Raw genomic sequence first — 24,366 nt, forward strand, 5'->3', positions numbered from 1 at the left:
TTTCAAAAGGCTTATTTTTATTATTCTTATTTTTATTTAGATAATTAGCACCATGGAGCCTCAGGTGTCAAATGGCCCGACATCCAATACAAGCAATGGACCCTCCAGCAACAATAGAAACTGTCCTTCTCCCATGCAGACAGGGGCGGCCACAGATGACAGCAAAACCAACCTCATAGTCAACTATTTACCCCAGAATATGACCCAAGAGGAATTCAGGAGTCTCTTTGGGAGCATTGGTGAAATAGAATCCTGCAAACTCGTGAGAGACAAAATTACAGGTATGCTCTTCTTCAATATTCTAGGCTTGGGATTTGCAGCTGCGTTGTTGCATTAGCTTTGCATACCTTAGCGGAAATGCCCATGCATGGTGATGCATCCAAGTGTCTGCAGAGTGTATCCTGCATTCAGTGAGGGTGTGGGTACACAGTCGTAAACTCATGGTTGTGTGTACACTGCGTAAAACCTTATTGCAGATTGCTAGGACTGGGAAGCAGAAGCAGATTTTGGAGCTTCCTCAGCTTTCCTTTATATGAAATAATCTTTTGGTTTTATCTTCTTTTCTTCTCAATCACAGCCACCCTTTCCCCTTGTTCTTTAGTTCTCAGTTCTGCCCTCTGCCCTCCCATATACTCCCTGCTAGTTTTTATCTGTTTATTCCTTTCATCTCAAACATTTGGTTTGTGTGTGTCCAGTGTTCTCCCATGTGTCTGAGACAGTGTTTTAAAGGGGGCCATTGTGGACTTGGGAAAGGATGTCACAACTGCCCATTGTCCCTGGGGAGAAATAGGCCCTAAAGATAGCAGATTATTCTGGAATAAAACTACTCTGCCGTAGGAGGGAGATGCTTAATGAAGACCTGCATTTGAGATATTTTACTTTATTTTACTTATTTGTTTGTTTTGAAGATACTCTTTGAGAAGTCAGAGACTTTTTACTTGAAAGTGAAACAATACCCTATACAACTTCAATACTTGAGATTTTTATGTTCTGATTTTTTCCTAATTGACAGCCATTCATCGAGGATCTAATATTTGCCAGACGTGGACACTATAATTGTTTGATAGGAAGTTTCCCTGTAATCTTTTTGGAAGTGAGAATATTTTCTTAGAAAAATACCGGGCTACGTCATGACAGCAGTGAGGCTGCTGCGCTCTGACGCCACGCTTCTATTCTTCATTCACACTCAACTTTGAGAATTTGTCATTTTTGAGTGTTGACTTTTGTATCCCTTTCTCTGGATAGTTTAATTGATGAGCAACTGGTTTATATAAGAAAAAGCAAATGGTATGATTAAACTAGGGAATACGTCTTCTTGACTTTAAATCAGAGAATCCAGTGTATATGTGTGCACGCATGTGGCTATATAGATTCTCCAGTTCTCCTAATTCACTTGTAACTTTGTCCCCTACATAAATGAAGTACTTTGCAAAATCATCAAACTAAAATAACTGTTGAAAATATATCACATACCCCTCCAAACATAATTTCCTCATCTGTAAAATTGGAAAATAATGCTTCTCTCAAAGGGCTTATTGTGAGGACTAAATGAAAGACTAGATATATACTGCCTAGCACAAAGCCTATTGCAGAGCACTCTCTCAATAATTGGGGGATATTATTATAGATACAGTTAGTATGTTTCAAGGAGAGTGGCTAGAATGGAGAAATTTTAACAAGGTCTCCAAATAGAGCCAGGACTTGCATGATCTTGTCCCAGAGCACTGATCATCCATCCTTTAACGGAATTGCCTGTGCTCTCGGAAAGCCAATGTTTAGATTACTGGATAATCTTTATATAATAGGATGATAATTTAAACCAAATTAAAACCAGTTAACCATATGATTCTTCCACCCACTTCTATATAGAAAATGTATTTTTGGTGTAGCCTTACCTTCTAAATAGGGACTCTGCCAGCTATATTAGTGAATGTTATTAATCACCTTTTCAAAAGAGTTCCTTTAGAACTGTAGTGAGGTTTTTGAGAAGTACTGATTCATGGTGTTGTTCCTTGTTTTCTAAAGACACATGTTTAAACAAGCAGATTCCTTTACTGTAAGAATGCTAATTTGGTAGTTCACCGAGTGGATTTGAATAGGAGTGACAGCTTCGAAGACAGCCTTTAATTTGGTATACAAAACCAAAATTGTCAACTTTGGTTTGTTTAGCACCCTCTCCAGCACAAGCAGAGACATACAGTAGCATCTGAGCTTAAAGAAGAAGCTCATGGGTTGAAAGCAGAAATACAATTCAGGCATAAATTTATAATTATGCATTTTTTTAAATTCAGGCAAAAAAAAAAAGAATTTTATTCGCAGAGAACTTATGGGAATGAGGCAAGGAAATATAGAGAGACCAGAGGTATTTGCCCTCATTTGGTAGCAGTGTTTAATAAAAGTACAACTTGTGGTTGTAAAGAGTGCTTATTAAATTCTTCATTTACACTACCTAATTAATTCTAGCATTTTAAATTAACAGTGAAACTGGTCCCTGCTGTACCATTCCACAGATGCAGCATATTTCCTCCATCCACCCGTTGTTCAGGTTTAATTGGCTACGCTAAAAGTCAGAGAAAGAGGGAGGAGAGGGCTGTGGGGAGGTGGAGAAGGAGTGAGACTCGCTCTAATGGAAGACCCTCGGAGGTCTACATTTGGGGTTAAGTGATAACACAGGCTGGGAGAGGTGAAGTATCACACCAGGCAACTTGAAAGGCTGCTGCTGGTGGTTCAGAAGTCAGGGTAAATGACATCATAGGTATTTTTGTTGCCCTGATTTTTAACATCCCAGTCCCCACTTTTCCTCTAACACCTCCTACAGATCTCAATGCATCTCAATCCTGTGAAGTTTACAAGGAGTTCTAAATATCCAGTGGGAGGATTGGGGGTGGGAAGTGGCAAAGAGATAAGAATTCAAGATTAAGATTTTCCAGCCCAAACCACTCCCTAAGAGAATATAATAGATTCCCTTAGAAGATTCTGGCTTATAAAATTAAGAGAGGAGAGAGAGAGAGACTGTGTTGATGGTATTGCCGGTAGGTTAGATTGACTCCTGGCTGTGGGTTGTCAATGAATTCTCCATTTGAGAACACACAGAGGAAATTTGGGCATGGATGTAAGTGTGGTGGTGCTCAGGACATAATTGCCATCACTGATCAAGTACTTACTCTATGCCAGGTTCTTGCTAAGCACTGGACATACCTTTTTGCATTTAACACTGAGAAGAGCCTCCATTTTCTTAGATGAGGACGCAGAAGCTTAGTGAGGTTGAGTAACTTTCCCCGGCAGCACAGTTATTAGCAGGTGGTGGAGCTGGAATTCACCCTCCATTTCCAAAAGCGTGATCTTATGCAGAAGCATGTGCAGGATACCCCTGCCTGTGTTAAGTGAAGATCCCCGCCTCACCTTCACCCCCTAACCCAGTGAAACATTGTGTTCCTCTGAGTAACGGTTGCTGGCCACCCTCGAGAGTCAATCTAACGCACCATGGCTTTAAACAAGACTCCTGTGTATTACGGGAGGCAAAGATAACAATATTTATCATCCTCTGGGATACAGCTCAGCCTTCAGAGTGGAGCCAAATATACTGAAAGAGCCAGGTTTAAGATTCCCTTACAGTGCTTTTGCACATCTCTGTTACTTATCTTCTCAGAGATATTAGATTTTCTTCAGGATAATCTAGGTACCAGGGAGAGAAAATGTGTGTCCCAAGTTGCTTTTGTGTACAGCCGTGGATGGCACTGGAAGCCATGTCTTTTATTTTTCTCCTTTATCCACCTGCAGCCTCTGCTGCTGGAGAGAAAGGTAAGTGGCATGTGACCCACAAGGATCTGTGCAACCTAGAAACTCAGGCAAAGAACACCAAACCCCTGGTAGAAATTATATTAATCCCATGGACTGCAGAGAATTGAAGTCGTTTCTTATTTTTTATTTTGTTGCCTTTTTGTTTTTCAGGCTTTGAGACTCCATTATTGAATCCAGGTTCCTAGCTGATCAGTATTTTAGGGGAGGAAACATATGTCTTAGCCAGGATAGAGTTAGGTGGCTCAGGGTATGTCTTAACGCCAGCAGAACTGGAATGTTAAATTGCATTTTTATAACTGTCTACCTTATTATCACCCCTCTCCAAAAGGAATAGAGAAAGGAAAAAAAGAAGTAACAAAGAAAAATCCCCAGAAATAAATCATTGTACAACAACAAGCAGTTTTTATCTGCCTATCTGGATTGTGTGATTATTGGCATCAAAGGGATAAAAAAGAATTATATTTTTACTTGATGTCACTCTCTGTGTGCCCATGCAGTGTAGTTTTTAAGAATAATTTTCTATCCATTTCAGGCAAGTGAGAACTCTGAAGGGGAGGGCGGGAGGTTGAGGACAGGGTGGTCCAAACTGAACATTATGGATTATAAAACTGAATATATGGAGTGACCGGTGTATGGAACAGACTTTAAAGGCTGTGGATGGTTGGAAAATGGTGGGGTCTGTGTTAGCTGGAGCTATTGAGGGAGGTTTGAAAGATGTGAGGATTTAGGGGTTAGGCTTTAGGCAGAGGGAAAGAAAGCAAAGGAATTGAGCTAAAATTCCAGTCTAAGAACAAAATCCTTTTTTATTCCTCTATGCTTTAAACAAAGGCAGTAAAGCTGGGCCGGACTCTTTGGAAGCAGTAGTCTAATATGAAGCAGCATTGCGAAATGAAGTTACACATACCAAAAAATTAAGTCAGTTAGAGTTTCACCCCAACGGACAAAGACAACATTTCCTAAGCCCCATCTCTAATCCATCTCTTCATTTCTTCCTCTATAACACATGTCTTTGGCTCCATTAATATTATCATTCAGTGGAAAAAGCAGAACAAGGCAAAAAAGACCCTTCACTACTGTGGACATCAGGGTGAATACTTTGCCACCAGCTTTGTATCTGGAGTCACATCTCTAATTAGAGGAACCAACTCAGTTTTGATTCGGTGGCACCGGCTAACTTCTGTTCTTTCTTAGATAATCCTGTGTGTCCCTCTCCATGGGTGAGATGTGGGACAGGGACTGCCGCAGGGCAGGGAGTGTCTATTAGAGCATCGAGGCCAGGAGGCATTACATGGGATACAGGCTCTTGGGTTGAAGAGGGAGAGGGGAGGGAGGGTTGTGGATTGCTTTATGTTACCTTGTGTACTTTCAAGGAACTGGATTTATAGGGACAATATGGGAATTTGATTGAGTTTTAGTTCTGAGATAACTTTATAAACAATACAAAGCTCTGAAAAAATCCTAAAATATGAAAGTGCTTTGAATTGACTCCTGAAATGTGAATTCAGCCCTAAGGAGAGTTTATTGGCATAATTTCTTACAGCACCCAGCAAAAACAAATAAAAATAATAGCAACAGCTTTGGTATGCTTTTGTGTGCCTTATGTGTGTTCTGGGCACTATATTAAATGCTTTAAATATAGTAGCTTATTTAAATAGTAAGGTGGGATTTCTTGGAGATTCATAATAATAGCCAGTGTTTATCAAGCACTTACTATGTGCTAACCATCGTGCTGAGATCAGTAGATGGAGTTCCATGTAATCCTCATGACAGTCACTTTACAGATGAAGAAACTTGAACTTACGAACAATTGAGTAATTTGCCCAAGGTGACTTAGCTTCCAAGCATGGGTGCTGGAATTTGAACCCAGGGCTGTCTCGTGAGTTGTCCAATTTATAGTTTATCTTTGGCAGTTTCCCTAAAAATGCTAAACTAACTTCTTTCCTTTACAAACCAACTCGGCTTATATTACTTAGGAAATGAAAACTTTTAGTCCAGAGAAAACATAATTAGAGTTCAAAATCTTTTGTTTTGGAAAATTGCACACCATGCATTAAAAAATAAGAAATACCAGTGGTTTTTTTAATTAAACAGGTCACTGCTTACCTGAATAAGGAAGAATGGACTTGAAGAGGTTTTTAGCTTCAGATTTTCTGTCTTCACGAATTACCCTTCACTATCTTCGCCTTTTCTTTATTTTGCAAGCACCGTGTTGAAATGGATGCTGCTTTAAATTTAAGCACAGTTAAAACCCAGCCTCAATTATGCATATCCAAGAAAATCCCAAGATATTGATTAGCTAAATGAACTTTTCTTCATGCACATCACAGGGATATTCGTTAGTGATGGGAAGGGTAGAGGAAATAGCATTTATCAGCACACTTTGCTGCTGATTTTGAAAATGTGCTTGGTACAGTACAATGTGTCTCCTGAATTCAGAGGAAAATCAGGCAGATTTGCATCTGTCATTTTATTTATCACCGCCCTGCAGTCATCTTATACATATTCCACAAAGAAGAATAAAAGAATTTTTGATTTGTTGACTTGGGGAGGGGAGTTGATTATTGTTGAGGGTGGATGGAAAATTTTGAGGTATGGAGAAGATTTGGCAGCCTAGTGGGATTACAAAACGGGAGAATAGGGGTCTGCCTTATTAAGGGGAACTTGGAGAACGTCACAGTTAAGTGCAAACAGCAAACCACATAATCATTGTGCCTCTTACATGCCCGTCAAGGGCAATCAGAGACCTCCCACCCTTTCTAATTAGGACAGGTTGGCAGTTGAGTTGGAGCTGTGAGGTTTAGTTTGTGCAGGTACATTCCGCTTCTTTCAACACAGTTTTTTTCCCAGGATGGCAATAGTCAAGATTACAGATTAGGTATGGTTTGCCTATGCCCCTTGGCTATCTTTTCCTTCATCTTCCCTTCCAAATCAGACCGCTCTGCCCTGCTTCCAAACTCCGATAACCGTAGGAAAGTATTCTCATATCCCAGGAGAGATGTCTCAAAGGATTTTTACAAGGATGTGAATCACGCCTGGGTATTTTAAGGATTTTCTATTTCTGTACTTTAGCTAACTGTTTGGTTCATAAGACCAATTCCCTGTTCACCCAGTCTCCCCTGCTCCTCCTTCCCCCAGCACATACACACACCCCACACACACACTCACTCACTCACTCTCCCCTTTTCTGTAGATTGACCTGGTTGACTGAGACTAGGAACTAAGCAGGAAGGTAATGTCAAACTGAAATTTCCACACATTATCTTAAAATGTAATTCATCAGCTTCAGGGTAGGAGGAAAGTGCTTTCTGAAATGTGTTAATGGGAAATTCATTTTTTTCTTGTCTTCTGTGAGTGTGGTAGTAGTGATTTCTTTTTTCAACCTGCCCCCCACCCCTGTTCCACATCTCTCTTACTGCTCTTAACAAATGAAGTCTATATCTGTCTTTATTCCGTATAAGAACTAAAGACCTTTTAAGTTGCCTTTTCGTTTTTTCTACAGTCCCAAAATTGAGCTTTGATGGGAGAATATATGTCTAGTTTGGAGAGAAGATAAAATTCAGATAGAGACCATATATTTGTATAAGGCTTTTACGTTTGTAAAACATTTTCAATCAGCCAATAGTATTTATTTAGTGTCTGCTCTCTCAGACCAAATAAATGTTATTCCTTTCCCTTCTCTTCTCTTAAATTCTATATCAGGGTCTGTGAGGAAGCCAAAGAGGGTAAGATATAGTTTGTGCCCATATGTTACTGCTAGCAGGGCCAGTGAGTGGGGGAAGCCAGGACAGATTGTGGGGCCCTACTGCAGCCTGCAGGTCAGGTCTGCTTACGATGCATATCACTACACGTCCACCTTTGCGGTTTTGTGAGAGTTTTTTGTTTTGTTTAGTTTTCACCGAGGCCCAAGCTCACCCTTCCTGACCCTGCCTATTAATTTCATTGGAAGGATAGCACGAAAGGACTCATAACAATACTATCAAGTTGGAGGTTTGATGGAATGCCTACTATGCATCAGCTACAGTGCCAGGCAAATTATTTATGTTAAATCTCATTGAAGCTTTATATCAGCTGTGCATGATCAGTGATGTTATCCCATTTTACAGATAAGGAAGCCAAGGCTTAGAATGGATTAGCTGGAGAGTGGGATTAGATCTGTTTGATTGCAAAGCCTATGGTCTTTCTGTTACCTTACCACTCTGCCTGTGCTGAATGAAGATGAAGAAAACATCAGCTAGGGGCATTCAAAGGAGAAAAAGATGACAGTGGGCTGGAGTTCTCAGAGCAAGTGTCAAATAGGAGTGAGCCTTGAACTTTGTAGAGAGTAGATGATAGGAGACCAGCCCATGCAGAGGAAGCAGCTGAGCCAAGCTTCAGAGATATCTTCAAGAGATAGTGAATAGAGCAGTCAAGCCTACTCTGTGGGTAAGTGTTAGTACTCGCTTTGTGTTGATGAAATAACTGCAGCTCAGAGAGGTTAAGTAATTGATCCAAGGCCACGGCTAACAAGCAGTGGAACTGAGATTTGAATTCAAGTCTGTTGGACTCCGAAGTCTGTGTTCCTTCTACTTTGCTAATAAGTAACCTGACCTAACACAGGAGGCGGTCAATGTGCAAACTTTCCATGGCGTCCATGGTTTGAGAATCGTTAATCTCACTGGGATCAGGTACATGTTCTCTCAGTGACTCTGTTTCTACCTCCTTCAGTTTCTTGCTTACTTATAAGTTTGGTTTTCTGCTTGGCCCTTGTTTTGTAGTTGGACGTCTAGTGAGATGTGAGGCACCATCAACACTGAGTGGACACAGCTAGATAGGGTAATTACTCTAATTCCTATGGCTGCCAATGGAATTTCTCATCACAAACATCTTGAATCAGATTAAATCATTTTATTGGTGGTAAGAGCATAAACTATATACTTAATAATCCCCAATATTCGCCCTTCATGTCTGTTTCCAAAGGCTTTTGTATTCAATCCTTCCTCTGACCCAGTTGAAATCACCAATATAGGCTGTATCCATACTCACTTTACAGATGAGGCCTGTGCAGCCCAAAGAAGATTTGAGTCAAGAGCACTTGGCTTATTTTCCTTGCTTTTACTTCCTCTCTTTTTTCTTTTCTTTGCTTGTTTCCTTTTCTGCCTTCCTATTTATTTATATGCCAGTTGATCTAAAAAGGATTTGAATTGACTTGTAGTATGGAAAAGAGCTAAAATTAAAAGAGCTGTAGATTTTTTTTTAAAAGCAAGGTAGAGGGAAATCGGTGTAGAATGGTAAAAGGAGACCAGAAGGAAAATTCATGAATTAAATGTGGCATGGTGCCTGGTCTGAGAAGTTACAGACCACCCAGCCTAAATTTTCTTTACATCAAGGAAAAATAGATGGTGACAAGCTTGATCCTGTTCTCAAGTGGTGACCAGGATCCCAGCCCCACCCCCCTTCCCACCACACTCATATTAGCCCACAGGCCTCTGATTGTGCAGACAGTTGCCAGCTGTAATACAGAATGGGATATGAAGCCTGAAATCACATGCATAGAGTTTTCCTTTTTTCATCTTTTTTTACTTGAACCCATGTTGGATTGATTGACTTGTTTTTTATGGCCAGGGCAGGCAGTGACACAGAGAAGCTGCCTGAGTGGAGTCCCTGTTTTCATTAACATAGAGTGTAAACAATGTGCCAAAGGAGGTGTCCCTTGCCTGCTGCCCTTAACTGAAGTATTACTGGCTTCTGAGTCTCTTCAGTCTTCACCCTCCCTTTGGACCCCAAGGTTGGGCATGCAGGAACTTTAGTCCTCTGCTTCTGTCTTCCTGGCGAGGGTTCTTGGTGTGAGTTCTAGCAGGTTCCCCATTGCCCACGACCCTGAGCTGGACAACAAACAGGAAAGTCGAATGTCACTCTCACTTTCTGGTCCTGACCCTAGAAACTGGAACTAGTCCTCTGCCACCTTTTCTCTTCCCAGTGCCCCATACCAGTCAGTGGAGTCTTCCCAGTGAGACAGACTACCCTCTAAGTACAAAAGAAATAGAGCACTACCCAAGAGTTCCACACTCCCCAAAACACACACACACACACAGACACACACCCTGAATGCCTCCTCGTCAGAAATACCAGACACAGTGCAGTAAACTAAGCAGAAGTGAGACAGACTTCAATGAAAGTCCTGTGCCATCCCTCAACCACCCCCTCACACATACACTTAATAGGTGTGTGCGTGGCTTTACATAAGTCAGGTTATCTCCTTGGACCTCCGTTTTCTCGATATATAGTAAAAAGATAAATCCTTCCCCTGCTGTCTTTAGATGGCACTACTGAGTTCAAACCAGGTGACACATGTGAAGGCACTTGTAAACTAAAGCAACCTATAAATGGGAGGGGCCCCTTCTATCTCATAACCCCTTCCCTCTTCTCACCAAGGGTTCTACCTGGCCAACAGATGGATAAAGAGAGAGGAAAGGGAAAGTGGATATCTGTTCCTGATTCAGTCCTCGGTTATGTAGTTCCACGTAGGAAGTGGGAGACAGCATACAAGAAGAGAGGAGAATGGAATGGGAACTTACATTTATTAACCACTGCTGGATGCCAGTCGCTCTAGATTTATCATCTCATTTAATCTTCACCACAACTTCAAGAGGTAACAGTGGCCCCATTCTTTAGATGAGGAAACCAAGGCTTATGGAGTTGAAAGTGACTGACCTGAGGTCAGACAGCTGGCAAGTGGCCAAGCCGTCTGTGCACCCATATTTGTCTGACCATATGCTGCTGCCAGTTGGGACAAGAGACCTTCACAGAGAAGGTTCCCCACGTTCTTGCTGTTTCATCCTGAGTTGTGGACGTGGCTGTGTAGGATATATTCCAGTAAGCTGCAGAAATAGCTACAGTAATAATGAACAAGAGTTTTAGTGGTTCTGGAAGATTGTAAATTAAAGCCTTCAGTTCAATATTTGAAAATTTCAGGATGATCTCTGAGATTGTTTTTAAAATCAGGCCACTTTTATGAGTGGCAACATCATAAAATGGAAGGATCCACCAAGTTCTCATTCTGGCTCTAGCTGTGGAACTTTTTGTGGATCAAACCATTCTGTGCCTCAGATTGTGGTGTATAAAATAGGGATAATAACACTGGCTCTTTCCACCTTACTTTGTGTTGTGACGTCAGACAAGCTGCTAATGTGCTGGTAAGTCATTAAAATACTATACCAATTCAGGATATTACTATGGTCACCTAGAAGGTAGAACATTGTAAGCAGGGGATTTATGAGGGTTAAGCAAACACTAAACCCCCTGTGATAAGCTAGCTTTGCTTTCTAGTCTGCCTTCCAGATGTTTTGTTCAGTTATCTACATACATCTCAGCAAAAGCTGATTAACTCTCTCAGACATCAGTGTCTAACCGTTATTAATGCTCAAGCTGATCAAATTACAATGCCACAGATCCTACTTGTGCTGTTAATATTAGATTTTGGATTCCGGTCTATAATGAATGATTTTTCCTCTATGCATTGGAAAAATTGGTTAGCAGAGTTCATAAGAAAGTTTAATTAGCAGGCTGTTTGTGAAAATAGCGGTTGTGAGTCATCGTTCAGAATGAACTAACATTTCTCAGGGTGGAATTTGTTCTTCTGTTCCTTGAGCAGCCACATAGGATCCTTGTGTTTGGGAAGCTGGTGTCTGCATGCTGCACTCGAGCTGCACCGTGTAATAAACTAATGACAAAAACAGCAAATTCTAAAAACCAGAGAGGAAGAGGAGGTATAGGGTGTTTGTGTATTTGTGTATGTGTGCCTGTGTCTTCCAGGGGAATATCATGGACCTACTATAATCCAGCGCTGTGCTAGGCAGGACGGCCTGCATTTGCATCCCAGCTCCACCACTTACTAGCCGTATAACAGGCAAATTCTTACCCTCTCTGTGCCTTGGTTTTCTCATTTGTAAAAGAGGGCTATTGATAGAATTATTGTGAGCATCAGTATATGGAAAACACTCAGAATAGCGTATAGTAATATAATTCTTACAGTAGTTCCGTGAGGTGTGTAGGTATAATTAGCCCTGTTTCACAGGTGAAGAAATGGGCTCAGAAATGTTAAGTAACTTGTGCCAGGTCATACAGCTTCTAAGTAGCAGAACAAAGTTGAACCCATGTTTTTTTGACGCCAAAGCCTCTATTTTTTATCTGCAATCCTATACTGCCTCCCAGGGTCATGTGCCTAGTTAGTTAAGGATAGATAGTGTGCATATATGTGCCTGTATGTGTGCACCTACACATGTGTGCTCCTGCTTGGATGTCTGTACAGCCACACGCAGTTATGTTTTGGTTTTTCCTTGGGTCTTTGGTCTTCTAGTGAAACTTCTTGAGCTCACTGTATGCTGACTACTGACACATAGTAAGCTAGAACAAGACTTGTACCGACATAAAAATATGTCTGCAGATGTCTGACCCCCTCCCCACTATGTATCTCTGTCCTCTGTCTAGATTATCCCAGAAGTAAGTCTGTGTAATGTGTTCTGAGAAACAGAATCATAGACTATTACAGGAAAGAGACCTTAGAAGTATTCTCTGGTTTGGTTTCCTTTTTTCTGCTGGCCCCTCTGGTATCTCAGGACCTGTAGCTCCGAGTTGGGGCCCAGACCCCCGGCTTGGGGTAATTATATCCTGAGGCACTATTCAGTCCTGTTTCAAAGAGTAACGTTCATTTGGGAATCCCATCTAAGTCTTTCCCAAAGGTGTTTAGTAGTAATATGTTTTTTTAAAACTGTGATCAAATGAGTTTGGGAAGCTAAAGTGAACAAAGTTAAAAAGGGGTTTCTTTTTATCACTACTTCTCTGAGTCTGTGCTAACGTGCATTACAAATCTTAAAAGGAATGGTATAATACGTAGCATTACCCAAAGAACCCTTGTTTCTCTAGCATTTTGTGGACTATACATTCTAAGCCAAGAGGGAGGAATGGAGCACCATTAGGGATAAGTTTGCAAGTAGAAGGGAAGCAGGCAGTTCGAGACATTTCCTACCTAATGACTTTATTTCTTTTGTTAAGAAAGAGGTGGGGTCCTCTACTGCACATGGGTGCGCACATGGAGGCCTTGGTGTCCTAGGACAGTCTTACTGTCTCCCAAGAGGAACAGAAAATGGTGCCATATGTATCCATCTCGCTAGCACCAGCACAGTCCCATCACATACTAGGCATTTTTGTTGAAAATTACTGAGTACTGAGCATGTTCTGGGCATGATTTAAATCATGGGTTTGTTTGGTTTCCTGACGTCAGGTGACATTTCATTTTCCATTGCCTGAAAGAGCTGAGCTCTTAGAAGGTGTTTACTTTTTGTGATTCTCACGCACATTTCCAGGCGCTCCTTCATTTTCCCCTCTCCCAGGTACTTGACTCAGCGTAATGAGGCTGGTCATTCTTGCTTGGTGTAGCCATTCCCTGAGAAGCCCTTAGCTTTTAAAAACATCAAGGAAGATGTCTTCCCTCCTTAATTCCTACTCTGCAGACCCATTTCTGTATGAGTTCTTTTGTTCTTGGGTTTTTATATCTTTACTTTGTCTTATTTCTTATCTGCAAGCTGAATGGTGATGAAAAGGGAAAACATATTTTGTTTCTTGTTTCTTTTCTTTTTCATGGATCTGGGGGATTTCCTTCTTTTTTAATATTTGTTGGAACCAAACTGAGCTATCAGACCATGTGGTGAGCTTCACATCTGGTACTTTACCATCAGTGAACTCCTGACATTAGGGACGGGAGTCTTCACCTCTGCATTTCACAGAGATAGTAGTGCCAAGTCCAAGGCCAGAGAACCCTCTTATTTCAGAAATGACACACTGACAGAGGTTCTCAGACAGAGTCCTTCTCCAGCTCATGTTTGACATCCTGACTTATCTCTGCACAGACAAGTTATTTATCTCACCTCCTTCATTGAGAGCCATGAATTTTCTTTTATGTTGAACAAAGGCAGGCTTAACAGATTTGTGTTCGGTTAATATTTATGAAGCTCTACCTTGTGCCAAGCCCTCTCACATAACTTATCTCATTTAATCTAAATCCCAACATGATATCAGGAGCCTCTACATGCCCTTTGTAAAAACGATGTTCGATGGGAGTTTTGGAAGCCATTGTCTTATGTTAAATACAGCAATTCCTTTTATTCCCAGACACTTCACCCACAGACAGTCTCATTTTGCCCAAAGGCTAATTACAGTGTATGTAATTAGTATTAACCTGATAACTTTTTCTACCTCTTCTTCCTTTGTTGCCAAATTGTCGTCTAACATCAGCTGCATTTCTAGAGTCACCTGTTGGTTGGCATCCATGCTGGGTGGAAAGTCTTGTCTGTCTGACATCCAGACTTTTGTTTCATGTGAGAGTAAGCCAACCAAGAATTAAGAATTCTGGTTCATTTGCCTGGCTACCTGGGAGTTTGCCAAAATCCTCCTCTTTTTGTTTCAACTCTTGTTAAAAATATTTTTAAATGTGTGACTATTCTTTCCTGTCTGTAAGAATATTCTGAACAGAATTTAATTTAACGTTGCTTCGATTAAGAATCTTTCATTGCCCCAGGGTCATCAGACTGAACACTTCTTTATGTGTGATAAATGCTGAAGGTGAAGTGGTTGTTACTGAGGCTTCTGTTGTCTCTGGTACATTACCTAGAATATTTTTTCCTTTCATTTTTTTTTTAAACTAAGTACTTGGTACTAGCTTTTTATTTTATGAATCGCCTTTCTTTGCTGAACAGACAGAAGAAAAATAGAGTTCAGATTAGTTCAGTTTTTTCATTTATTGAGGTTTATTATTGAAACGTATATTTGAAGATCTGTCATGTGGAGCAACTTATTTTATAGAACAAACCAAAAGAGGTTAAAAACAAAACAAAACTCCTTTGAGAATTCGTTGCTTGGCTTTCTTTATGGAATAGTGTAGCTTTGTAACTGGTCCCTCTTGCTTGGGGATTGCTGGAAATCATTGTACATTCTCTGTGAATTTCCACGTGCGTTACCCCAGTAATAGAGGCGTTGTTTTACATATACTTGAACAGTTTGGTTGATATCTTCTCTGAAATCAGGAAACTCTATTAAAAGCCTGTGTGGGGGCCGGCCCGGTGGCGCAAGCGGTTAAGTGCGCGCGCTCTGCTGTGGCGGCCCGGGGTTCGCCGGTTCGGATCCCGGGCGCGGACTGACGCACCACTTGTTAAGCCGTGCTGTGGCGGCATCCCATATAAAGTAGAGGAAGATGGGCACAGATGTTAGCCCGGGGCCAGTCTTCCTCCGCAAAAAAGAGGAGGATTGGCATTGGATGTTAGCTCAGGGCTGGTCCTCCTCACAAAAAAAAAAAAAAAAGCCTGTATGGGCTTTGGAGCCAGATGGACTTGGGTCTTGGGATCTGAGGCCTCTGGACGTTGGTCTCTTTGATTGTCAATGGCAGTGATAATGCCTACCTTGTAGGATTGTTTTGGGGAGTAGATGAGATGATAGAAAAAAAGCACTCAGGTAGAACTCAAATGTTCTCACCAAAAAATAAAAATTAAAAAATAAATGTGTACATATATATATGTGTATATATATGTATATGTCAAATCATCACGATGTACACTTTAAATATCTTACCATTTTATTTGTCAATTATACCTCAAGAAAGCTGAAAAAAAGAAACAAAACATGTGGTACAGTGACTGCACATAATAAGCACTCAAAAAATAACTATTTTTGTCACTATTCATTTGCTTATTGAATTCATTCATTCATCTATTCAACATTGATTTATTGAAAGCCTACTATGTGCCTGACATTGATCATACCAAGATTAATAAGACCTGTGTCACTGCCCTTAAGGAACTTAGGGTCCACTAAGAAATGCATTTAGTTCGACAAGCTTATATTGAATGCCCACTGTGGGCCAAGTGCTTTGTTTGTTTCCATCCTGATGTCACATGATGACTTCTCAACCCCTGGGAAATTACGTCTACATAGGGAGACAAAATGTAGCCTCTGGAAATAACCAAGTACTAGCTGAATGTGATTGTAAATACTTTGGGAATTTAGAACAAGGAAGGCTGGGTCCTGTCTTTGTTAATAGTATTTGTTTTTGGCAGAGAGCTGACACACTCAAAATTTCAGATGCCTAAATGATTCCTGAATCTCTACCAGAGGTATGGGGAGATCTCATATATGCATCTGAGCACAGATTCAACTTAGAAACGGTATTGACAGCTCAGGTTGATGTCAACAACCAGTGGCCTACTGGAAGTGATGGCTGTAAACTGAGTGACAGTCCTCTCTCCTCGAGGGATGGATGCCTATGCTGTCCCCTCCTCCTGGAATGCCTTTCTCTGTCTATTGCCTACGTATCTCCTATCAATCTTTTCAAATTAGTCTCAGCTCAGGTATATCCTCCAGAAAGCCCTCTCTCCTTCTCACTGTCATAACACTGACCCATACTCCACTATCATTCTTGATTCATAGGTCTGACTTGCCTGCTAGACTGTGAACTTCTTGCTTCTTCCTTAGTCCTCAGCTTCAAGAAGTGATTTGAAGAGGATTGACGCTAAGGTCAATCATCTGTCATTCTGTGATGTACCAGATCCAGTTCGACAGGCACAACCAAGTTGGAAGATGGGAGTGGGATACTTTGGAGTATATATTGGAATTAAATGGAAAGAATGAGGACTTGGAGATAGGACTAGAAAACCCAGGCTCTCTCAAAGTCGCAGGTACACTGTGCTGTGTCAGGGCAGGTGTTTTGCATACAAATGACCACATATTCAGGAAAACAGGGCACAGCAGAAAGTGCACAGGCTCTGGAGTCAGATGGGCCTGGCTGCTATTCTCTAGCCAAATAACCTTGGGTATGTTACTTATTACTTTCTGGGCCTCAGTTTCCCCTTCTGTACAACAGGGATAGAAATGCCCCCTTCAGAGGTTGTAAAGATTTAAATAATTGATATGTAAAGTGCTTGGCCCATAGTAGATGCTTAATAAATATTCTCTATTACTTTTATTTTCTCAGAAATCAGTATAAACTGAAACTGGTTGTGAGCATTGGGTCTAAAGTAAATATAATTTAGAACTTCAGGGATCTTATGGGTCCATCTTACTGACTGCTGCAGCATCTCCTGATAAAACGTAGATCTGGCCTCTCTTTGCATATTTCTAGTCATGGGGCCCTTACCACCTCACAAGGCAGCTCTCACCCTTATAAAATCATTATTAGAAAGTTCTTTCTTTTATCAAGGCAAAAGTCTGCTCCCTAACTTTCTTCTACTGCCTGATCCTCATTCTCTCCCTTGGGGCCCCACATAACAGGTCTACCCCTGTCTTCCCAGGATAGCCTTTCAAATATTAGAAGGGGCTTTGAGCACCTCTGGAGTCTTCTCTCCTTCAGACCAAAGCCTGCAGGCCTTTCAGATATGTTTCATGGGGTCTGGATCCATACCTCTTACCAGCATCCTCTGGACACAGATGAGGCCCTGGTAAAAGATTTTGCTTCTCTTCCTAGTCCCTTTCTGTTTGGTATATGGGAGATTGAGTGTGGTTAAGAGGATGTAAATATGCGTATGAATAGATAATACTCATTCATTCATCCAACAGACATTTCCTGGATATCCAACAATGTCAGGGACCCTTTGGTAGGTCCTGGTGTTACAAAGATGAATAAAATATCATCTTGGCCTCAAGTTTTCCCCAGTCCAGTGGGGAACAGAAACACATTAAGAGATGGTTTTGAAAAGGTGTGTCACTGAGAGTGTTCACTTGATCTGCAAGGCTGAGGGGAGGAGGTGGGGGTGGTTTTCGCAATTGTCTTACTCATAGAATCAGCTTGAAGAAGTCAGGGGTGCCCCTTTCCTTTTTTTGGTCATTTGACGAGTGCAATGGTGGTTTGCCCTGACGTTCCATTGCTCCAACATGTCAATCATGCATATCTACCTCAGGGCCTTCGTACATGAGATTCCCTCTCTCTGGAATGCCTTTCCCTCAGGTAGAGGGGACTGGCTGCCTCCTTTCCCTCAGGTCCCCTCTCCTGTCACCTTAGCAGTGCAGCCTTACCTGACCACTCTATTAAAAAATTTGCAACCCCACCCCCCACACTGCTTTTCCCCCTTCTCTGCTTTATTTTCTTCCTAGAACTCATCATCATCTGTCAAACTTTATATTTTATTTATGTTTCTTAACTCACTGCCTCACCCCCAATCAGAATATAAATTCAGTGATGGCAGAAACCAAGTATTTTTTGTTCTCTGCTATATTCCCAGTGAATGGAACTATGCCTGGCACATACCAGATGCTCAGTAAATATCTGTGGATAAATTAATATAGTGCTTGGATTCAGCCCTCAGGTTGGAATCTCAACCCTTTGATAAGGGAATCTTGTCAAACTTCTACTCCTTCTTCAAAGCCCAACTCAAATACCCCCACCTCTGGGAAGCCTTCCCTACTCTGCTCAGTCAGAATCACCTCCTCCACCTCCTCTCTGTTCCTGTATATAGCTTTAAAAGAAAAATCTCTGGTAAATTTATTATTTTTGCCGAGCTATAATTAATTCTTACATCTGTCTTTCCATTCTACGTGATAAGTCCCTTAAAGTCAGGAACAATTTCTTGGTCATTTTGGGGCCCATCATAATATCTAGCATGTAGTAGGTGCCAGTTACATGTGCAATTTATGTGCCTATTGCATATTATGTGCTCCAATATAAAAGAAAAACATCAGAAACATTCCCTACCTTCAAGGAGGTTGGGGCCTCATTGAGGAGAGAGCATCCTTATAGGCAATGTGTAAGGCAGTATCTAATGGGGCATGGGAGAAGAAAGGGAAGGAACCAACATCTGTTCAGCATCTGTTATATGCCAGGCACTTTACATTACATTATCACTTCTAATCCTCCTAATAACTCCATGCAAAAAGTAATATTAAGTCCATTTTACAGATGAGATTACTGCAGCAGAAAAGAGCAAAGTAGGAAAGCAAAAGTTGGGGATGAGAAGAAATAGCTTATATTAAGAAATTCTGAGAGCTTTCCTATTAGAGCTTCCCTTCCCTGTGATTATGGGTTAGATGTGTAGTTTTCTCAGAAACCAAGGTGAGGAAAGGTTAATTTAACTTAGCTAGGGTCACATAGCAATAAGTTGAAGCTGCATTTCTTACAAGTCCCCAGATGATGCCAGTGATGCTGGTACCGGGACCACACTTAGAGCAGCAAGACTTATACCATGCTTAGTTTGAGGCAATTGTGTGAACTAAAAAAAAACAAATAAATTCTTTGACTAGTTGGCTCTAGTAACACTGAGTTTGCCAAAGACAAGCCACGAGTCAGACTGCCCGACACTATGTAAATACCCAAGAAGTGGGATGGGAGGGAGCAGAGCCACGGATACTCCAGAATCTCAGAGTATCCCCAGCCAGTGTTAGTGTTAAGACAGGGAAGAGACCCCGGCTCAGGTCGTGTGCATCCCCTTGAGTACTTACCTGATGCCAGACACTCTGCTGTGCCTCTGCACAGAGCCCAACCCTGTGGGGAGAAAGCATGAGCTGGGACATCACACAGACCTGGGCTCATTCAAATCCTAGCCATCAAATCTACTTGCTGGTTGACTTTGGGCAGATTAGTTAACATGTCTTAGCCTCATTTTCCTTATCTGCACAACGGGCCTGATGGTAGCCATTTCATACAGGATTAAATTAGGTAACGTTAGTAGGCCACTTAACATTTGTGCCTGGCACAAAGCAGGCACTGAATAAATCGTAGCTGCTGTTAGTCTGTGTGTTAACCCAGTTAATCCTCACAGTGATCCTTTGATTGTGAGGATAAGGGATCATCCCTGTTTTTCCAGATAAGGGCACCAGCTGATGAAGCTTAAATGACCTAGCCAAAGTTATACAGCAAGTACGGTTTGAGCCACACACACACGTATATATGCAGTAACAGCCGCAGTTCTCTCTGACCCTCTTTTGGGTGTATTCAGGTAGATTTGAGGCAGCTGGCAGCAGGGAAAGGCATCTTGGGACTGGCAGGGAGGAAGTCCTGGAATGTAGAGTTGGCTGTGGTTAACCTGGCTTGTGGATTACTGCCACGCAGGTGATCTTGAGGTGACTGGGGATTTTATCATGTGCTTTGAGAACAGAATTTCAGCCTGAGCTAGGGGTTCTAACACCCACAAAAATTCCTTACTCAACTCAGAAGTTTTCAGCAACAACAGCAACCCATCTGGCTGCCCCCTTGGGGGCTTTGCAGATAAGGGAAGTAGCTGTGAGGTTTCTAGAGAATGACAATTTTTGAAGAAAGAAAGAGCAAGGTGTGCAGGTTGGCAGTGCAGAAATGCTGAGGTTCTTTCTGGCCAGCCCTGCGAGGGGACAGCTTCTCTGCTGCTGCCATCAGCCATGAGGATGCCACATTTGAGGTCCTGCTGTCATAACCCCCAGGACCCCAAAGGCAAGGGAAAACAACTTCTATCCAGAATGACTGGGAAAATGAGGGGTTATTGTCAGCTATGATGGCGACACTTCCTAGAGCTTGAATACAATAAAAATGCTTAATACAAACTATTGAAGATAATTTAGTTTTTCTTAGGTGATTCAAAAAAGCCTCAGAGGTATTTTAGGGTCTCAAAACAGTTGTCAATAACATTTTAGTTCAAATGGAGTAACTGTAGTTATGGCAAAGGTACTGGATTTGGAGTCAAAAGATCTAGACCAAGGGGTCAGCAAACTATGGCCCAAAGGCTAAATGGAGCCCACTGCCTGTTTTTCTAAATAAAGTTTTATTGGAACATAGCCACACGCATTTGTTTACATATTGTCTATGGCTGCTTTCATGCCACAGTGGCAGAGTTCTCATGACAGAAACCAGAAGACCCACCAATCCTGAACTATTTACTGCCTCACCCTGTACATAAAAAAGTTTGCCCTCTCCTGATCTAGACAAAGATCCAGCTCTGTAATGTAGGGCAGATCACTGTGCTCTCTGCACTTCAGTTTCCACATCTGTTAAATAGTGGTTCTCTCTCCCACAGGGTTGTTGTGAGAATCAAGTGTAACAGAATGGGTGGGAGAGCACGGGGAAACTCGAGTCTCTGTGGAAAGGTGGGCAGGAATGGTTTTCATTGTTCCTCTGATCTGTGCTGGAGGAGATCCCACCCAAGGCAATTTTCTAATTTTTTTGTGTTTTGTGTTCCAATCCCTAGTGTCAGCTTGTCGTATTCTCCTTTTCTCACGAATGCAAAATGAATTCCCCAGGTGCTCCCTCTTCACCTCTTCTCCCCCAAACATAAAAACATTCTGGTCATATGCTTCCAGAAATGGAGAATATTTGTTGAGTACCTACTATGTTCAAGCATGCAAATGTTTATAAACTAGTTCTTGTGGGGAGAAGTGTTTGGTTTCTAAGGGGAGAAGTCAGATATGCAGATTATTATAACAGAATAGAGATGTTGTCATATTGTAGTCGGAGGACACATCATGTGTTTGTGTGTGTGCATGCACATGTGAGTGATTTATAAAAACAGAAATATTCAGGTTCACATTTAAGAAAAGCTTGTTAAAAACAAGAACCCATTTAACGCAAAATACACTGAAGTGCCTTAAAATGTCACCATTATGTATAACAGTTTTCCCTTGGAAACTACGTTCTGATTTTAAATTTCCATCCCAAACTGCCAAGAAGGCATTTCCTGCCCATGCATGGTCGCTGGGGACCCCTCGCCCATGCCTGCTGGACGGGACTGTTAAGGACTGGTCACGTGGAAGGGTTGTCGATCACCTGGGCATCAAGGAGACAGGTATTCACTATAGTTTCTAAATTTTGGAGGCAGTCGTCATTTCACAATATCTTATCTTTTCTCTATTGATTTTATTTTTTGTTTATTGATGCTTCAAGAAACATAACTTCAATGATTTAGTTTTTTTATTTGTTCAACTTGCTATCAAAGTTAACTCATAAATTGAGAACAAAAATAAAGCTTGTTTTAACTTTCTGTTCTGAAAATACTGTCGCCATACCTACATAGTCGAATCTTGCTGCTACTGATAGAGGAAGAGGCTGTAGTTATTTGGAAAAAAAAAAAAAAAAAAAGAATAATGAAAGGACCTGATCTATTTCTAGGATGCAGATACACACACACTTAGCTCTAGGCTCCAGATTCAGTCCCCTGGGCCTTCCCAGCGTGGTGGCTCTCTTCGTCCCCATGGAAATAGTATTGGTATTCTTTGTGAATGTGTTTCGTCTATATTTTTCTGTGTGTGTTTAAATACAGAACTGCAGATCTAAAACCCATCACCAATATATGGCCACCAAAATTAAAACATAAAATTCTTCCTCATTTTACTCTCCTATACTGCTGAAACAGTTTCTGAAAGAAATGAGGCTTGAGTTTTTATATTTTCTACCTAGGGATCTAATCCTCTCCAGAGTGTTTTTAAAGAGAATGCTTAGTTCCAGAGTGTTTTAAAAGAAAATGCTTAGTTCCATCAAGTATTTTTTATTAGCCTAAGCTGAACTCCTCCTGTGATGGCAAGAAGCACGTGAAGAAGCCTGTTCCTGAACTAGGCTAACCACAGGTCTTTTCATTGTGCTCCCAGTTTATCTCACATCTTTCAATTCACAGGCAAGTCTTCCCACTTCTGTCTTCCTCTTTTCAATGCAGTATTGTGTTTTAGAGTTTGCAGTTCATTACTTTATATTAAGGAGACTCTCCAGTCTTTTTTCTCCTTCCTTTCTGAAATGATATTCTTCTGGTTTGTAGTTTTCTCTAGAGCACCCTCATTCGATGTTAAATGCAGTCTCACTCTAAACCTAGAGCAGATGATGAAAGCACAGTTGTGCTAATTGCAGTCAGGTACTAAGGTGATGGTGGATTTGGGGCTGATACAGGCAGGTGGGTAGATATGACACATCTTGCTGGACAGGAGTCCTTTCACTTGACCTTCAGAACCTTCCTAGGACCTGAGTGTTTTCCTTCCTCCTGAAGGAAAGGTTTAAAACAAAGATAAAATATAGAATGTAAAAATCATACCCACTGTATTTGTTTTTTGTTGTTGTTAGTGCCGTTAAGTCAATGCCAACTCCTAGGACCCTGTGTAGAGCAGAGTGGAACCTGGCCTGGTCTTTTTGCTCCATCCCCTCACCTTCCGGTGCTGTGTCAGACAATGCTCCACTGCTATTCACAGGGTTTCATGGCCACTTTTTTTCAGAAGTGGGTGGCCAGGTCCTTCTTCCTAGTCTGTGTTAGGCTGGAAGGTCTGCTGAAACCTGCCCACCACGGGTAACTCTGCTGGTATTTGAAATACCAGTGGCATAGCTTTCAGCATCACAGCAACATGCAGCCACCACAGTATGACAACGGACAGACGGATGGTGTGCTTCCCTGACCAGAAACGAACCCAGGCCACGGCGGTGAGAGTACCGAATCTTAACCACTAGACCACCATAGCTACACTATATTTATTTAGATTTCTATAAATATATGAATAATTAGAAAGAAAGATAGTATAATAGGGAATATGCATCACTAGTAGGCATGATAAATTCCTCCACGTATATTCCATCAGTGTGATGAATCATGAACTAGTGGAATTTAGGTCCAGTGTTTGCAGTTAAGTGGTAAGTGTTTTGTCTATATTTTTTCATATTTAATTTTAATTTTACACAAATCAAATTTAGCTGGATATATTGACTATTTGACCCATTTCCTAGAACTCATACATAAGGTTTATCATTGAGATTATTGCTTTAAAAATGCCCTTTAAAGCAGCTTAACCTGGTACATGACTGTTTAAAAGCAATAATTGTAAGAATATTTTAGTACACAATTTTTACGGCTTCTCTCATGTAGAAGGTAAATAGGACTGATAAATCTGCATGATGAAAATGGATTTAATTAGGTGAATTTAGTTAGGCTTGATAAGGTGGAGCCAAATTTAGGATAAATGATATTTTTAAACCAATGAAAGTAGTCTCTTGTATTTTTGGATTTGAAAAATGTTTCTTGGAACATGTGGCAAGATCTTGTAATTCACACACACCTCTCTCTCTCTCTCTCACTCTTACTCTCCTGCATACACACACACCCCATTGACAGACACACCCCACGCACACACCTCATATGCACAGTGACATGGAATGAGAAGGGTCCCAGCAGCTGGAGTGTGCTGAACATTCTCTCTTCCTTCTTCAGTTACTAATTCTGGCTGGTGAGGGGCATTAGTAGCAAAGTTTGCCCTTGTCTTTCCTATTCTAACCCTGTTATTCCAAAACACAAAGGAATATCTTAATGGAAAATATTGTCGTTTTGGGTTTCCCATTTTGGGGACAAAAATGCAATTGAGTTTCCTCATGATTCTCTTTGCTTCCATCCTATAAAGGATAACAAAGTCACCCATTTTCTGATCCAGAACCCAACTTGTTTTCCCAGGTTCCCTCCTACAACCAACACAAACACAGACATTTACCAGCAAAACAGAAGCTGTTGGAAAGATTTTTTGGCTGCTGAAATGGGCTCCTGTCACCAGGACATGGCAGGCTTTTTGCTATATTGTCTCCCAGCCCTGGCCCCGGTATTCCTGAGAGAGCTTTATGTAATCAGT

General features: G+C 41.3%; 1 protein-coding gene across 3 annotated transcripts in view; it reads left to right on the plus strand.

The window, feature by feature from the left end:
• The window catches only part of ELAVL4 (ELAV like RNA binding protein 4), an 86,333-nt gene that overhangs the window by 34,637 nt on the left and 27,330 nt on the right, over nt 1-24,366 (plus strand). For all 3 annotated transcript variants that reach the window (XM_058552364.1, XM_058552363.1, XM_058552365.1), the window contains one exon: nt 41-281. In XM_058552364.1, the coding sequence (XP_058408347.1) occupies nt 41-281 (241 nt within the window). The remainder of the gene's footprint in view (nt 1-40; nt 282-24,366) is intronic.

This window comes from Diceros bicornis, chromosome 13, assembly GCF_020826845.1.
Source record: "Diceros bicornis minor isolate mBicDic1 chromosome 13, mDicBic1.mat.cur, whole genome shotgun sequence".
Taxonomy (NCBI): Eukaryota; Metazoa; Chordata; class Mammalia; order Perissodactyla; family Rhinocerotidae; genus Diceros; species Diceros bicornis.